Source organism: Nicotiana attenuata, chromosome 3 (genome assembly GCF_001879085.1).
Source record: "Nicotiana attenuata strain UT chromosome 3, NIATTr2, whole genome shotgun sequence".
Lineage (NCBI taxonomy): Eukaryota > Viridiplantae > Streptophyta > Magnoliopsida > Solanales > Solanaceae > Nicotiana > Nicotiana attenuata.
Window position 1 is genome coordinate 69,015,713 of NC_031991.1, and position 18,322 is coordinate 69,034,034.

Consider the following 18,322-nt stretch of genomic DNA (forward strand, 5'->3'; position numbering starts at 1 on the left):
CAGCCATGCTTACTCTGTTTAAATACATTAAATGATATTTTTAAATGACAAATGGATTGAGCATCATGTTTTACTGTTGCCCGAGAGGCTTATGAGATTCTGACTGAGTAGGTCGAGGGCCTGAGATATTGTACGCCACGAGGTGGCTTGTTGATTATGAGCCGAGGGCCTGAGATTTTGTATGCCACGAGGTGGCTTGTTGATATGAGGCCGAGAGCCTATGTGATTATGCCACGAGATGGCTTGATATTGCGCTTGGGCCGTGAGGGGCCCCTCCAGGAGTTTGTACACCCCCAGTGAGCGCGGGTGCCCAGTGTGATGATTCTGTTTATTATGTGAGGCCGAGGGCCGGATTGGTTATGCCACGAGATGGCTTATTATTGCGCTTGGGCCGCAAGGGGCCCCTCCCAGAGTCTGTACACCCCCAGTGAGCGCGGGTACACATTGTGATATGAGATATAGCCCGAGGGGCTGGTGTTGTTCTATTTTATTGCCCGAGGGGCTGATTCTGCTGTTATTGTGTCCGAGGGGCTGGTATTGTTCCATGTGTTTGCCCGAGGGGCTGCTTCTGTTGGTATTGTGCCCGAGGGGCTGATTCTATTGATACTGTGCCCGAGGGGCGGTTCTTTACGGGCCTATCTTTTCTATTTGCTTGTCATTTACTTGCTTAACTGTTAAAAAGGCATTTTGAAGAAGCTTAAATTGAACTAAAGTGACTTTACATATTTTCACTGTTTCACTGTTTTTGCTGGCTTTCACTGCTTCTTTATAGCCTGTTGATGTGCCTTTACGCGATTTCTTATTGCTCAGTCTGCATTTATTTTTATTACTTACTTAGTTGGAGTACTCACTTTATTCCCTGCACCTTGTGTGCAGGTTCAGGTATTTCTGGACCCGGTAGCGGGTATTGGTTGCTCAGATGCAGAGTCATCGGAGTTTAGCAAGGTAGCTGCCCGACGTCCGTAGCACTACTTTTCTCCCTCTTTCCTTCCTTAGACCGTGTTTAGTATATTTTAGATTCTTAGTTGTGTTCAGACCTTAGTAGATGCTCGTAACTTGTGACACCCCGATGTCGGGCTGTGTTGGTTATTTTTCCGCAAATTGTGCTATTTCACTTATATATTGGGATTATTAGCATGTTAATGACTTAAACTGTATTATTATAATTGTTTAAACTGGAGTTGTGTCGGTTGGCCTTGTCTTCACGAGAGACGTCATCACGACCGGGTCTGGTTTAGGGTCGTGACATTGGTAGCATGGTTATTCCAAAATATGCTGATCCTAAGACAATTTACACACCAAAAGACATACAAACTTATATGTTTTCTGAACACGGCGTGAACTTAACATATATGCAAGCTTGGAGAGCAAAGGAAAAGGATTTGGAGTTTTTGAGAGGTCATCCTGCTGACTCCTACAACAAATTGCCTAGTTATTTGTATATTCTGGAGAAGACTTATCCGGGGTCTGTAGTTTAATTGAAGAAGACGGACGATGATTGCTTCTTGTATGTATTTGTTGCGATTTGTACGTCAATCAGTGGTTGGGAATATTGTAGGCCAGTTGTAGTAGTTGATGGGCCTTTTTAAAGTCAGCATACAGGGGAATAATGCTAACAGCTAGTACAATGGATGCAGCAGGTATTGTAGTTTTATTGTAGAAATATTGTAGCTTGTCTCTTTTTTGTAGTACTTGTAGATTTATTGTAGATATATTGTTGAAAAGTTGTAGTTTGTATGTATATGTCTTCCTCTGCATTTTTCCTGCAGCCAATTAATTATTATTTGCCACATAATGTAGGTACCATATTACCATTGGCATATGCTGTTGTTGATTCAGAAAATGACGCATCATGGAAGTGGTTTTTTGAGCAATTCAAACATGCATATGGTGAAAGACCAAATATGTGTGTTGTTTCGAATCGGAATGAGAGTATCTTGAAGGCAACATCTATTGTTTATCCCGACATGCCACATTATTCTTGCATGTGGCATATTTGGACAAATATAAGGGCAAAGTTCAAGAAGGGTCATCTAAAGTTAAGCGAATTATACTTTGCCACGGAACGATCATACACGCTTGATCAATTTAATGAAAGGATGTCAAAGATTGAAGAGATTGACCCGCGTGTTAAAGCATACTTATACGATATTGGCTGCCATAGATGGTCTCGAGTACATGCTACGGTGAACAGAACTTGGACTATGATATCAAACATTGCAGAGTCGTTGAATGCTGTAACAAAATACGCAAGAGAGCTGCCGATAGTAGAACTATTAGAGTATATGAGGACTCTTCTTGAACGTTGGACGAAGGAAAAGTTATTGAAAGCAAAGGGTACATTCACATACCTTGGGTTTAAATTCAACAAAGAGTTGGATGACAACAGAACATTGTCGCACAAGCTTAGAGTAAGATATGATCATTTATTGCATCAAATTAATTTATACAGGACAATGTAGATAATTTGTATTTAACCGTATATGAATTATTTTTGTTTGTAATGTAATTGTAGGTGAGGGCTTCAACAGACTACATCCATACAGTACTAGATGGTGTGAGGCGCTATATTGTTTGTCTTGCAAACAAGAGATGTAGTTGTGGGCAATTCCAGCTTGATGAACTTCCTTGTCCACATGATTTGGCTGCTTTAAGACACAGGGATGAGTCTTTTGAACAATATTGTTCTCCTTATTACACAAGGAAGAACCTATTGTGTACTTATGAAATACCAGTAAATCCCCTGCCTGAAGAAAGCAAATGGAATGTGCCACAACATATATCTGAAGAAGTAGTAAATCCACCTACAGGAGGAAAAAGGCAGCCAGGAAGACCTCAAAAAGAAAGATACAAAACATATGATGAAATAAATTCAAAGAAGTACAAGGTTTCATGTGGCAACTGCGGAGAAGAAGGGCATAACAAAAGATCTTGTAAGAACCCACCCAAAAAAAATAAAATTTTATGTAGTTAACAGAATATTTCATAAAAATTGTTGGTGAGTTCAGGATAAGAGAATTTGATGTGTAATTGTTGAGGTTTTTTAAGATCATAATGTAGTTAGTTAGGATCTTTCTATATTGAGATAATACTTTCATAGAGTGATTCGTTTATGAATGGTTTCTATATATATAATCTACCACTTTTTTACTATCTCTAGCATCCTTTACATAGTTGTTAATATTTTTTTGCAATTTATCTACAATACAACTACAAAAAATTACATTAACTGGAATTGACAGAATAACTACATTATAAATCAGTAGGAAATGAGTTATATACTAAAATATTGTAGATCAAGTACTGTTTACATTTAACAAATGAATATAAAAGCAACAAAACACATTGTTAAATATTTGCTACAAATTATCTACAAATTCAACTACAAAAAAAACTACAATAGCTGGAGCTGACATAATAACTAGATTATAATTCAGCTAGAAAGAAGTTATATGCTAAAAATAACGTAGATCAGGTACTGTTTACATTCAACAAATTGAATGTAAAAGCAACAAAATATTTAGTTATTGATTTTTACACTTTATCTACAGAAAAATAATAAAATAACTACATATTTTTGCGTTGACAGAATAACTGTATAAAAATTCAGCTGGAAAGGATTTATATGCTAAAATAATGAAGATCAAGTACTGTAAACATTCAAGAAGTGAATATAAAACCAACAGAATGTTTCCATTTGAACTACTATACTGGATAAGAAAAAAAAACAAAGGCTACTATAATTGTAGCGCAAGTCTGCTACAATTAAAACACAACAATATTGTTCAAAAACTTGTCTACCATCTTTCTTCTAGATAGCATCAACTAAACAATTGTACTACATGTTCCATACAATTACAACAACTTCTTCTTCCTCAGGACTCGTGTTTTCTCATTCAAAGCTGGTGCACCTTTTCTCCTTGCCAATTTGCCAGTCACCTCACTTTCACTGATTGGCCCATGCTCCTGCTTCTTTCTAGCATAGTCCCAAAGTAGCGCTCCATAGCGTCTACGATGTTGGTCAATTTCGGAAAGGTCTTCTTCCGGAATTGATAACTCTCCAAGACTAACATACTCTGCAAAGGCAGCAACAAATATACCACAATCGCTGCAAAGATAAAAAATGTCAATATTTACCAAACGTTTAGAAAAAAAGGGTTAAATGTATAGAAAGAAAGAAGATTTTTGTTACAGTGATCCTTCTTTTTGCTGTGGTATCTCTCCGACGATACACTGAATGTTAAGAGGGTTGGTAACAGCTTTTTCAATGTATGCCTTTGTATTCTTAAAGTTGATGTCTTTACGCTTCCCATAAAAACCGGTGCATGACAAATACAAAGGGATAGTAATAGAAAACTTGTCGACACAAGATTCAACAATAGGGTGATTGCGTGAAGACCATGGAATCATACGCATAAAGTTACGTGTCTGCAATGTCAAAAACAACCAACACCCAGTGGAATTATTCTACAATGTTGACGGGTATGATGAGATAATCAACTTCATCCCATGCAACATTTGCTAGTAGTCTATACCCCAATATATATTCTGCTACAACGTCCTGGGGTTTGACAACATAAAACTTCTTTTCTTGAGGAGAATTTGGAACTTTTCATAAATTTGTTCAATCCTAGTCTTGAACAAACAATCTGTTGTAGTAAACCTGGTCTTGTTGTGGGGGCCATACTTGCCTCTTTTCCTCATGTGACGACCCGACCATAATCTCATGAGTTACTGCTCCATTCCCCCCCCCCATTTCTACTTCTTTATGCTTTGTTTATCCATGTTTGTGGTATCGGGTTAGTCGGATCGAATCCGGAATGATTTTGGTAAGGATTGAGACACTTAGTCTCTTTTGAGAAAGCTTGAATTGGAAAAATCAACCGGATGTTGACTTATGTGTTAGAAGTCTCGGATGTGAGTTCCGATGGTTCGGTTAGCTTCGGGAGGTGATTTGAGACTTAGGAGTTTGATCGTAATGGGCTTTGGAGGTTTGGAGTAGATTTAGGCTTGAATTGGCAAAGTTGATATTTTGGCGATTTCCGGTTGGTAGGCGAGATTTTGATATAGGGGTCGAAATGGAATTTCAAGAGTTTCAGTAGCTTCTTATGTCATTTGGGATGTGTGTGCAAAATTTCAGGTTATTCGGACGTGGTTTGGTTGGGTTTTTGATCAAAAGCGGAATTCGAAAGATTTTTAGAAACTTAGGCTTGAATTCGATGTGTTTTAGTTGATTTGATGTTGTTTGAGGTGTTTTGAAGATTGCAACAAGTTTGAATGAGGTTTTGGGGTATGTTGGTGCCTTTGGTTGAGGTCCCGGGGGCCTCGGGTGAGTTTCGGAGGGTTGAACGGATCATTTGAAGTTGAAGAAAGTTGCAGATTTTGGCCTTCAGCAGTTGCAGGTAACTGTCTCTTCGCGAAGAGTCAGTTGAGGAAGGCAAAGATTAAGCCTTCGCGTTCGGGATGGGAGCTCCGCATTCGCGAAGGGCTAAGGATTGATGCATCGCGTATGCAGGATAGGTGTCGCGTTCGCATAGAAGGAATTGAGAGTGCTGAGCTTCAGTGGAATTAACTCATCGCGTTCGCGATTGATGGAGCGCGTTCACGAAGGTTCACCTGGGCTAAGCATCGCGTTCGCGAGGCTTAGGTCGCGATCGCGTAAGAGGAAATTTGTCAAAGTTGAATTGTGCATCGCGAACGCGAGGCTTTGACCGCGTTCGTGAAGAAGGATTTTTAGGCCTGGGCAAAAAGTTTAAAAGGTCGTCTTGTGCGCGAATGTGGGGTTTATTTTCTCCATAGTAGGTCATTTTTGGAGCTTTTTGAAGGAGATTGAAGAGGGATTCAAGGGGAATCACCTGGAGGTAAGATTATTGGTCTTAAAACTCGATCATTATGTGAATTCCACCTAGTAAATCATGGAAATTAAGCCAAAAATTGAAAAACTATGGCTTGGAAATTTAGACCTTTGATTGAGGATTTGATGGACCATTTGAGGTCGGATTTCTGAACTTTTGATATGTATGAACTCGTGGGCAGATAAGAAATCTATTGGTATAAAAATTATTGAATTCCGAGATGTGAGCCCGGGAGTCGGATTTTGGTAATTTCGGGATTTGTGTCAATTATTGATTTTTTTCGCTTGGGCTTCATTCCCTTAGCATATTTTGACATCCTCGTTCTAATTTTGGATAGATTCGACGCGCGTGGAGGCCGATTCGAGGGGCAAAGGCGTCGCGAGCTAGAGATTTGACCGGTTCGAGGTGAGTAATGATTGTAAATGATGTTCTGAGGGTTTGAAACCCCGGGTTGCACATCGTAGTGCTATATTGAGGTGAGACACACGCTTGATGACGAGCGTGGGGTCGTGCACTATTGGGGATTGTAAATTGGTCCGTCCCGATTAATGATTTTACCGCGTATTTGACTGAAACCTATTTGATATCATCATTATTTGGGCTGAATGCCATATCTGGGCTTCGTGCCAACTATTTGAACCCTTCGGGGATTTTTATCGATATTTCCTCACTGTTTTGACTTATTACTTGAACTCAGTCATGTTATTTTCCACCGATTTTCATACTCAGCCATGTTTACTCAGTTTTAATACTTAAATGATATTTTAAATGATGTTTGGGCTGAGAAACACTATTTTACTATTGCCCGAGTGGCTTGTGAGGATTTTGACTGAGCAAGGCCGAGGGCCTATGTTGTGAGGAAACACTGATATTGATTTGAGGCCGAGGGCCTGAGATTTGTATGCCACGAGGTGGCTTGATATTGATATGAGGCCGAGAGCATGTTATGATGCCACGAGATGGCTTGATATTGCGCTTGGGCCGTAAGGGGCCCCTCCAGGAGTCTGCACACCCCCAGTGAGCGCGGGTACCCATTGTGATGTGAGATTGAGCCCGAGGGGCTGGTATTAATATTCCGAGATGTTGCCCGAGGAGCGGTTTTGTTGATACAGTGCCCGAGGGGCGAACCTTTTCGTGTTTATTTTTCGTATTTGCCTGTCAATTATATGCGTAGTTGATGAAAAAGGATCTCTATTTACCTTTTATTTGGTTTACTGTTTATGAATGATTTAACTGCTTCATTATAGAATGCCTTGTGCCTTACGTGTTTTCATGCTTTCAGTCGTTATTTACATTTGTTACTCTCTGAGTTGGAGTACTCACTTTACTCCCTACACCCTGTGTGCAAATTCAGGCGTAGCTGGTTCCGCTCCCGAGTGTTGATCCTTCCAGCTTCAGGCGGACAGTCGGAGTACACGAGGTAGCTGCCTGGCGTCCGCAGTTTCCGTGTTTCTCCTCCTTTATCATTTCTATCTTGTTTCATACAGATGTACTAGTTTACAGACTTAGCAGACTTGTATTATGACTTATAGATGGTCATGACTAGTGACACCCCGGTTAGGGCTGTGTTTGGGTTATACTTCCGCATTGTTATGATATTATTTGCTACGTAGTATTATTAAATCACGTTTTAGACTATTTTCTTGCTGTTTAGCTGTTTAACTTCGAATTGGGAATAGTCGGTTGGCCTTGTCTTCACGAGAGGCGCCATCACGACCGGGTCCGGGTTTGGGGTCGTGACACCTCAAGTAATACATTATAACATCAATGTGCTGCAACAAAAACAGATTGCCTTTATACTACAAGTTATCTTCAAATAATCTACACAAAACTACAAAATAACTACAATTACATTACAAACAGAAAACAAAGCATCTACAATCAGAATACAAATTATCTAAAAAATATCTACAAATCAAATACATTGAATCTTACCGAGTGATTAAGGACTTGTCCGGGGTGTGCCAGGAAAAAGAACCACTCCTTCTTGTCAACCTTTTCCACTCCAAGATCTAACCATGGCTTAATTTGGTTGTCCTTTATAGAATACAGAGCCCTCCTCCTATATAAACAAATAGAAATTAAAATAAAATTGTTGAATGATAGTAAATAACCAAAGCATGTCTTCTCGAATAGCTTCAAAACATTTGGAGACAAAAGCTCTTTAATTTGGTTAGGAATGCTAGGGTCACATAATGTCTGGAATCTAAGCACCCCATAATCAACATTATGGGATGCAAAAAAATGTCCATTCTGCACAAAATATAAATAATCTCACATTAATACAGTGCTTAAAAAACATAGATACATTTGCAATTTATCTACAAAATAACTACAAAAAATATACAAAATATCTACAATTTTAAACAGATCAATAAAGCTACAATTAATCTTCAAAAATGAAGACAAATAATCTCACATTAATTCAGTGCTTAAAAAACATAGATACATTTGCCATTTATATAAAAAAAAATAACAAAATATCTACAATTTTAAACAGATCAATATAGCTACAATTAATCTTCAAAATGAAGACAAATAATCTACAAAGCAGAAAAAACACAGATTATGTAGATTTTTAACAACTAAAACAAACGAAATAACTAGTGAAGAAATTACTAAATTCTTACCTTCACTAATGACTGTTTTCGAACATTTTTAGGAGATTTAACAGTAGGGGCTTTTTTTGAAGTTTTCTTCTTTTTGGGAGTTTTTGAACTGGGAGACACCTTCGCTTTCTTTCCAGGTTTACTGATAGGCACATCTTCTACAAAATCATCATCGAACAATATCTCTTTTCCTTTCCTTTTCGCTTGTTTGATTGGCCTCGAATATTCTCCAGCATCGAAATCATGTTTTTGTTTAGTTCTAGCTTCAGCCGTGATTTGATGCGGAGAAAGACTATGCTTCTTATCTACAATTGCATGTGTAGATTTTCCATGCTTTTTGGGTGAATGTGGTGATAATACGCCCAAATCAAAAGAAGGTATATCAGCTTCTCTAGCTTTTTTAGGGCTGTGCTTTGAAGGTTTGTTCTTCTTCATTGAGAAAATTTGAAGCTGAAGGTAAATGTATATATGAACTTTGAAGAATTGACTTCAATTTTGACTGGTTGTAGAAGAAAAAATTTGAAATTGGACGTTAATGGTGGGGGTTACATATGTTTCTCTGGTTTTAGCAGAGGAAATAATGGGAAAGAAACGTGGGTGTGGGGTGATACGTGGGTGAGGGTGTGGGTTTGGAAGAGAGAAACGTGGGGGAAGGGGGGGGGGGGGGGTATTTGGAGGAATATACGGTACCATTAATTTAGGAGGGATATACGGTACCATTAATGTACGGTTAAAACACATATGGTATATAATTGATAATTAGGTATACTAAATGTAATTATATCAAACCTAAAACATTGAGGGTAATATAGTTTACTATATGGCATAGGAATGTAAAAATTCCTTAAAAGTAAGGGAGAAATTAAAAAATAGCCAAATTTACAAGTGGTCATTCAAAAATAGTCACAGTTTCAAAAGTAATAAAATTTAGCCACTTTTCCTGTAAAGATAAATCTGAACAAAAACACTATTCAAAATCCGAAAAAATACTCTAGTATATTATACTGGAGTTCCAGCATAAGTATACTAGAACTCCAGTATAATATACTAGTGTTCCAATATAATATAGCGGTCTAGCATAATATACTGGAAATTCGAGCACCGGTGCTCCAATCTCCAGTATATTATACTGGAACTTTCTGCCTGTTGGAGTTCCAGCATAATATGCTGAAAGTTCATACACAAGTGTACCAATCACCAGTATATTATGCTGGAACTTTCTGTGTTGCAGCAAAATAGTGGCTATTTTTCAATGACTTTGCGGATGTTGGCTATTTTTGAATGACCAGTCCGAAAACTGGCTAGCCCGTGCTATTTTTACTAAAAGTAAATGTATTGCCCATGAAGCAAGCGAGAAGCAACACTTGTTAAATTGAAGTTCTGCCCATTAAGCAAGCGAGATAAAAAAAATCAAAAGTGACACCAAAATGTCCTATTTGTGCAAATCACCCATCCAAAATATGTATAGCGTTAAAGTTGGCTCTTCTGAAGTCATATGTCGCCTTGCCAATCATTCGCTATTTTTGGTAAAATGGCATGAATATGAATCTTCATTTACCAGATTACCATCAACTCAATGAAATTTCGTAAACCTTTTTCCCCTTTGTTCTGTGTTGTTTGAGTCAAACTGTGAAAATTCAAGAACCACTGTTGCCATCAAAAAATTAATAACAAACAGATATACATAATTCCTCATTGAAATAGAAAACATTTCTTAGATTTAATCTCTTCTTGTCCATCTTCTGGATCTCCCTGTTCTCCAAATAATAGCATGAGGGTCTGGACAAACTTGGTATGGAATTCTTGGTGGGCCAACTTCAGGGACACTGCACACATTTCAATTATCAATAGTTTGTGGGCCACAAATCTTCTTTGTTTATCTTTTTTGGGGTCGTTTCATTGATGATTTATCCATAATATAATCCTCCAAATATTGCTAAAATTATGTATCCTCTCAGTCCTAATAATAGATTGATGTATACATTATCTCAATTTTAGATTACAGAATATAGAAATTTCAATTTTCATAATTTTAGAAAAGCATGTAAGAGACCTGACTTCTTGAAAGAAGAGAATTTTTTTATTCATATCAGATGTTTATACCAATTCAATAAGTATATAACAGGTGCCTTTTGAATACAAGTTTATCACTTTATCGTAGTATTCTGATATCAATTCATTACTTAACTATGATAAATTAATATAATTTGTTGTAGAAATTAAATTTAAAAAAAAAAAAAAAAGACAGCCTGGTGCATTAAGTTTTCGCTATGCGCGGAACCGGATCACAAAGGTCTATTGTATGCAGCCTTACCCTAGATTTTTTGTAAAAGATTGTTTTCACGACTCGAACATGTGACCTCCTGATCCTGTGACAGCAACTTTACCAATTACGCCAAGGCTCCCTTCAACAGGATATTGATAAATAATTTTCCTAAAAGCTGCATGACCTAATTTTAATGACCACAACAAATGGATGTTTTCCAACATGAGCTGTCAAGATGACAGGTAACAAATTCATTTAATTCTTGATAGCTTTTGCTTGTAGTGGAAACCCTGTCCTTAATTTCTTTGTCTACAGCTATATCATATTGCTTTATTTAGTCCTTTTTCACACACAACTTCACTTAGGAAAATACAATTTTGTTTACCACTTTAAGCTAATGGTTCCATAAACAAAATAGAAGAAGATAGGGAACCTTATCATTTTAATTTTTTAGTGCGATTATATACAAGAGTTTGGACCACAGATTAGTATATGGAGCAGGTAACAGATTTGGATCAAAGTAAGAAAAAAAAAGTAAATGCATGAGATTAGGAATGAGATTCTTACCTTAGTGAAGCTATTTCAATCTGTGAGAAGTCCATGTTGGTTGAACTGACAGGTAAAGAAATAGTAGTCCTTTTCCTTGTGGTGGTCAATGGTGTTGGTTGTTTGATGGCTAATACTTTGCAATTCAAATTGCTTGCTATATTGTTCTGGGCCATGGCCATCCTATGCAATAAATAAATAAATAAATAAATAAAGTATCTAGTTTTAGTTGCATTATTGAATATTTCTAAGATAATATATCATTGCAGATGAAGTGGTCCGCATAGAGCGTAACGATTACCGTGAATTCATCGACCTTAACTAGTTTGAGATTGAACTAAATTGGTTGTTTAAGTTATTATAGGTGAAACAAAAAATTGTCTCGCCTAGCCGCAAGTCTTACTCATGATTTTCTAGTTCTCTTAACTATAGAATTAGGTGCAGCTACGGGTGGCAAACGGGCGTCTCGAGTCAGAATCGAAACGGGTAATGCAAATACGAATAAATTATTCGATCCATACTTAATACGGATAGAAAATGGGTTAATAGGCGACTGAGAATTCTCCCAAAGGTAATCATATTCAAGAAGCCATGGATTTACAAATATAAAAGTTAAACCCGTTAGCTATCCATTAGTTATCTATTCTCTAAGTAGATTATATGGTTCCTATCCATATTTGACCTGTTTTTAAAATCTTATTATCCATCCCATTTTTTATAGATAATATGAATGAATGACTGTTTTCTTTTATCCATTTTGCTACCACCCCGGTACAACCAAATATTTCTAATTCTATGACCTATTAGTGTCATAGTTCCCACCATACAATACAAGTGGTTCTTGCTTCATAGTTCCAGCCCATTTGTGGTCAAATATGTTAGCAGATAGGATATGAAAGGCTGGCTAGGTTTCTAGTTTCATGGCAGTAATTGTGTGTCTTTCAGTGATCAACTAGCCATACAAGAATTTGAGATACCAAAACAAATTTTAAGGAAATGTTATTCTGAGGATCATCTGATACACATGAATCAAAAATTAAGCAGTCAAATAATGAGCACACTGTTGCATGAAACGGCCGGCCAATGGGCAGTTACCGAAACGTGGCAGAGTAGAGGAGATGGCCAGTTCAGCAAACAATTAATAATTCATAAATCCTTATCCAAACAATATAATTAAATCAGTGAAGTACTGATTATAGTTAAAGACATCCGAATAGTGGTGGCAAAATGAATAAAAGAAATGGATAACCAATGAGTTTAACTCATGGATAATATGGTTATCCGCCAGTTAACCCATTTTTTATCCATATTAAATATGGATCACGTCGAATAATTTATCCGTTTTTATATTACCCGTTTCCGACTCTTTCTATATCCTACCCGCCCCGCCCGTTTGCTACCCTACATCCGAACTTTTGATAACCGTGTCCGGTCCAGCTTTCTACCTTCCACCAATAACGATTAATTTCACGGAATACGTGCTACCTCTCATCAATAACAGGTACCAGATAATTTTATTTACCCAAACTTAGATAAGAAAAATTACCTAATATCTTTTATTTCTGTTAGGAATTAAAGATGAGACCTTTTATGTGGTTCTTACCCACTTAATTGACGGCCATGCTACATCCAAAACTTCAAACATATCACAAGAGAAGTTCTAGCTTTGTAATGTAAAGGGAGGAATTTTAAGTATAGGCGGTAGGAAAAGAAAGAGAAAGAAGTTCCTTGGAACCTGCTCCAAGTAGATTAGAACATGTAATTACAATTTTCATAATGCAAATTTTAACTGTGAAAGATTGACCAAAAATTTTTTTTAACTGAAAGAGGGCTCAACATTAATCATAGCTAAATCCAAAAAGGACAAAAAAAGTGTGGGGGGCCGAAGAGGGGAGCACTTTTAGCTCCAGATTGTCACTTATTGGGTTAAAACTAATAGTTCGTTTGGCCAAGCTTTTAAAATCAGTTTATTTTGAGAAGCTTTTCTCAAAAGTGCTTTTAAAAAAAATGCTTTTGGTGAGAAGTAGCTTGTGTTTGGCTAATTAATTAGAAAAACACTTTTGAGCAGTAATTAGTATTTGGCCAAGCTTTTGAAAACTGCTTCTAAGTGTATTTTTTTCAAAAGTGCTTATCAGAAAAGTGCTTTTGGAGAGAAGCTGCTTTTTTCTGCTTCTCCAAAACTGCTTCTGCTTCTCCTCAAAAGCACTTTTTTTCCTTCCAAAAGCTTGGCCAAACACCTCAATTTTTGGCCAAAAAAAACACTTTTGGGCAGAAAAAAACTTGGCCAAACAGGCTATAATTGTGGAGAGTTGACCAACCCATGGTTTAATGCATCCATTCTTTATCCATCCATTCTCTATCTATACTGAAATAATTCAGTACACACAACCTTAATCATTTAATCAATCAGCGCTCATTTCGTTGGAGAAATAAGGAATAATTAATTCCAATATTAAATTTTAGATGAGTTTATTTCACGTTTACTTGGATAAAATAGCGGTTAGTTATTTCGAAAATTTGAGATGAGTTTATTTCACCTAATGTTATTTAGGTTTGGAGAGTGGGATAACAATCCCAGTATAACTAATCTCAAAATAACTAATCCCAAAATAGTTACTCCTGGGATAACTTGTTCCCAAACTAAATGATTCGTTTGGTACGAGGGACAAGGGATAACTAATTCCGGGATCAAATTTGAGATGAGTTTATCCCACGTTTGGTTGGGATATAATCGTGATATAACTAATCCCGGGATTGTAGTATTTTTTTATCCCCATGAGAGTATAACTAATCTCGCGATTAATTACCCGAGATAATGAATCATGGGATAATTTGTTTCCACTTCGTAAAACACTAAAGATCAACAGGAGATTGAGAAGTCAAAAACAAGAAAAGGCTTCAATCTGGGAAAGAAAGAGAATAGAGGGATTAATTTGAAACATTACCTGTAAAGAAAGCTATGATCATGAAGTCCAACAACAAGAGCAGAAGCTCCAATCTCTCTAACCACAGCAGCAATCTTTCCTCCATCTGAGTCCCCTTCAGCGACCACAATCTCAGTCTTGGTCTGTAACAGATCAACCCCAGAGAGCTATGTCTTTTATTTCATATCTGTATCAGATAACATTACAACATAAACTAAACTAACAACATCCAAAACAGAACAACATGGGATCAAAAAGACAGAGTCTCTTACGTTGGGATAATTGTTGCAAAGGTCTTGAAAAGACAGAGCCAATTGAAAACCTTTGAGGCGGAGATTCCTGAGCCTCTTATTGTTGCTCCTGGATTTTAAATTTGGGAAAACGTGGAGAAGTGTCACTAAATCCCCATAACGTAAGAAATTATGAAGAGCCCATTGAAGAGCTGTTCTTGATACTTCCAAATCTTCCACAATTACCACTATTTTCCTCACATCCATATTCATTTTCCCCAAAAATTTCTCTCAAATTAATTCCTCTCAAACTAGACCTATACAGAGCTCTAGTTTCCTATTTTGGATGTAACAAACAAAACATAAACATAAGACTCTGTCTAATTGTATTAATTTATGAAAATGGAAGTTTGCCTGCACGATTGATATTGGTTGGAGAAAAAAAGTAGTACACAAAAATTGGACGACATAGAAATGTACGGAGTAATAATATAGTGGAAATAATAGGGGTCTGTCTCTGCAGGTTGTGCGCGTACACCAGATTGGACAGCAAAGACTTAGAAACCGGCTAGAAAGGGAACTGTTTTTCTGGATTAGTGTAATGACTTTGTTACTTAATTAATGCTATAAATTAATTTGTCTAAGGCTACCAATTAATGATATTTATTAGAGTTACTTTTAGTTACTCCCTCCGTTCCAAAATAAATGATTTTTTTGGTTGTTTTCACACATATTAAGAAACTCACCTTTTAACATTAATTAGCAATGAAATTGACTATATTAACATTTACTAGCTCTTCACATAAATAATCCTAACACATAGTTCAACATTATTTACTCCAAGGGCAATGTAGGAAAAAAATAATTAATTCAATCTTGAAATCTGAAAAAATCACTTATCTTGGATCACAAAGAAAAAGCCAAAAAATCACTTATTATGGACCAGAAAGAGTATCCTTTAAAAAGCCTTGATTGCGGAAATATTTTTACACCTTTAATTTATAGAACTTAAACTTATTTTTTAATTTATTTATTCGAGTTTAATTTAGGTACATTGATACTAAAAAGAAATTTGAATCACTCTACAATATCGATTTTTATAAGATTAACTTTTTACTTTTTTATGTTCGACCTTTTTGAATTTTCACAAAGTTCTTAAATTATGTGCGCACAATGTGCATCAAACTAAGTTTTACTCCAACAAGTAACTTTTCCTCGCAAGCCTGGTATGATCTCATAAAAGATCGAGTAATAACATGTTATAACTCATAAAATTATACAACTAATGTAAAATTTCTTCATTACTATATTGATGTACTCTGTACATAGGAGTGGCAAACGGGCGGGTCAGATCAGATATGGTTCGGGTCGAAAACAGGTAATGGAAAAACTGATAAATTATCCGACCCGACCCATATTTAATACGGATAAAAACGGGTTAACCGGCGGATAATATGAGTAACCATATTATCCATGACTTCTTGCATATGATCACTTTTGGGAGAGTTCTTAGTCTCCCTAACTTGAGGAATCCCCAATTTTAGGCTTTACAAATATAAAAGTTAGACCCATTGGTTATCCATTTTCTAAATGGATAATATGGTTCTTATCTATATTTGACCCGTTTTTAAAAAAATTATTATTCAACCCATTTTTTGGTGGATAATATGGGTGGCTAACTTGAAGAGATATAAAGTCTAGTTGAGGGTACTTGTACATTGTGCTATTTAACATGTACACTTCTAGATGAGTCTATTAGTTAATTAGTTAAGACATATTAGTAGTTTTGTATATATAAAACATACTCTAGTACAATGCAGTAATGTAAGAAAGAAAAGATATACAATTTTTCTCTCTTCGATCCTCTACTTTACTCTCTGCATTTCCTCTCTTCTCACTAGATCTTGCCTCCATGTCCATGGCAGGTCTAGCTTGATTTTGACATGGTATTAGAGCAGGTCGAGTACAATATGTAATCTGAAGCTGCTAGTCGTTCTCTTCTTCTCAATTTCCCCAAATCAAGTTCTCTCTTCTTCGATTTCACTCTAGCCCTAATTTCTTATTATTGACGAATTTTGCTACGATGACGGGTGATTCTTAACGAATTGGAGTCGGAACTTCACATGCAAGCAGTCAATTGTTTGATTGCAATGGTCCGCTGTTCGTTCATCCGTCAGACACGCGGGGGATTGCGTTGGTTCCTCAATTGTTGGTCGGAACAAAGAATTACTCGGGATGGAGTCGCTCTATGAAAATGTCACTTTTAGTGAAGAACAAAATAGGTTCCATTGATGGAACCTAGACTAGGGAGAAATATGGAGCACATTCGTTCAAGTTGCACCAGTGGGATCGATGTAACGCCATTGTACAGTCGTGGATCATGAGTTCACTGGCTCAAGAGCTTAGCGAAGGTATCGATTACTCCTCGAATGAACAAAAGGTTTGGGAAGCGTTTAAAGAAAGGTTTGACAAAGTGAATGTGACTAAGGTGTATCACATGAACAGAGAAATTGGGAGTCTGACTCAAGGAATATCGAGTGTCTCAATCTATTACTCAAGGTTAAATGATCTATGGGCTGAGTTTGAGTAGATTATACCATTTCCTGGGTGTGATTGTGTAAAATCTAGAGAATTTGTTATTTTTCTACACCAACAAAAATTGATGAAGTTTCTAATGGGATTGAATGATACATATGCACCACAAAGGAGCCAAATCCTGATGATGAATCCTACGCCTACAATTGATCAAGCTTATTCAATGTTAATCCAGGAAGAAAGCTAGAGACTGAGTGGGAACTTGGGAACACAACAATAGGGCCTAAGTTTAACAATAACAATAGGAGAAGAGGAGGTTACAATGGTGCTCCAGCAATGGCACACAATGAAAATGTGAAGGCACAAGAGGAGATGTATACCACTGGGACAAAAGGCATTGGACAAACAGGAGGTTTAGCATCTGCAGCTATCTTTACCCATGATCAATATCAACAGATACCTATGTTGCTGGACAAGAACAAAGGATCAGCTGCAATAGAGATGAAAAATATGGCAGAGTCGACTGCAAATGAGACAGCCAATATGACAGGCAAATCCATTACTAACAATGGTTGTTGGATAATTGATTCTGGAGCCTCAAATCATATGGTTTCCTCCTTGCATCTATTTCCCCAATCACAATCTATACCCTCTAATTCTATTTCCAATTCTGTACACTTACCTAATGGGGAGTACTAAGATTACTCATTCAGGGTCTTGTTCCTTGCCCAATTCACAAGTTTTAGACAATGTATTATACGTTCCACAATTCAAATATAATTTATTGTCTGTCTCCAAATACACTAATGATTTAAAGTGTTTAGTAGCTTTTTATCCTGATTTCTGTCTGTTTCAGGACCTCTTCAGTGTCAAGGTGAAGGGGATTGGTAGTGAAAAGAATGGGTTGTACATTCTCAATCCTTACACACCTGCTTCTGCTCCTGCCTCCAAGTGTTTGTCTTCCTCTCTTCAGAATAACTCAAATGTTTTGTGACATCAAAGACTTGGTCATGTACCATAGAATATTTTACTGAAAATTCCTACCATTAGAAATCACTTGTCAAAATCTATTGATTGTAGTTGTCCAACTTGTCCTTTAGCTAAACAAACTAGGTTACCTTTTCCTATTAGTACTTCTAAGTCTACTTCTGAATTTGAGTTGGTACATATGGATGTTTGGGGTCCATATAGAGTTTTTACTCATTGTGGCTTCAGATATTTTCTTACTATAGTTGATGATTACTCTAGAATGACTTGGACCTTCTAGTTAAGAGTAAAAAATGATGTCTTTGTTGTTCTGAATGATTTCCTTCAATTGATTGAAAACCAATTTCTTCCAAAGTTAAAATCTTTCGAT

The 18,322-nt window shown here is 36.7% G+C and overlaps 2 protein-coding genes across 2 annotated transcripts; one reads left to right on the plus strand and one right to left on the minus strand.

Moving 5' to 3' along the window:
• On the plus strand, positions 1,610-2,974 carry LOC109224473. The gene is made up of 3 exons (XM_019389051.1): positions 1,610-1,640; positions 1,801-2,411; positions 2,516-2,974. Exons 1-3 carry the CDS (start codon positions 1,610-1,612, stop codon positions 2,972-2,974), a joined length of 1,101 nt encoding a protein of 366 aa, XP_019244596.1.
• On the minus strand, positions 9,810-15,002 carry LOC109224033. Its single transcript, XM_019388575.1, has 4 exons — positions 14,473-15,002; positions 14,222-14,343; positions 11,298-11,459; positions 9,810-10,290 (listed from the first exon to the last, which is right to left on the minus strand). Exons 1-4 carry the CDS (start codon positions 14,701-14,703, stop codon positions 10,185-10,187), a joined length of 621 nt encoding a protein of 206 aa, XP_019244120.1. The 5' UTR covers positions 14,704-15,002; the 3' UTR covers positions 9,810-10,184.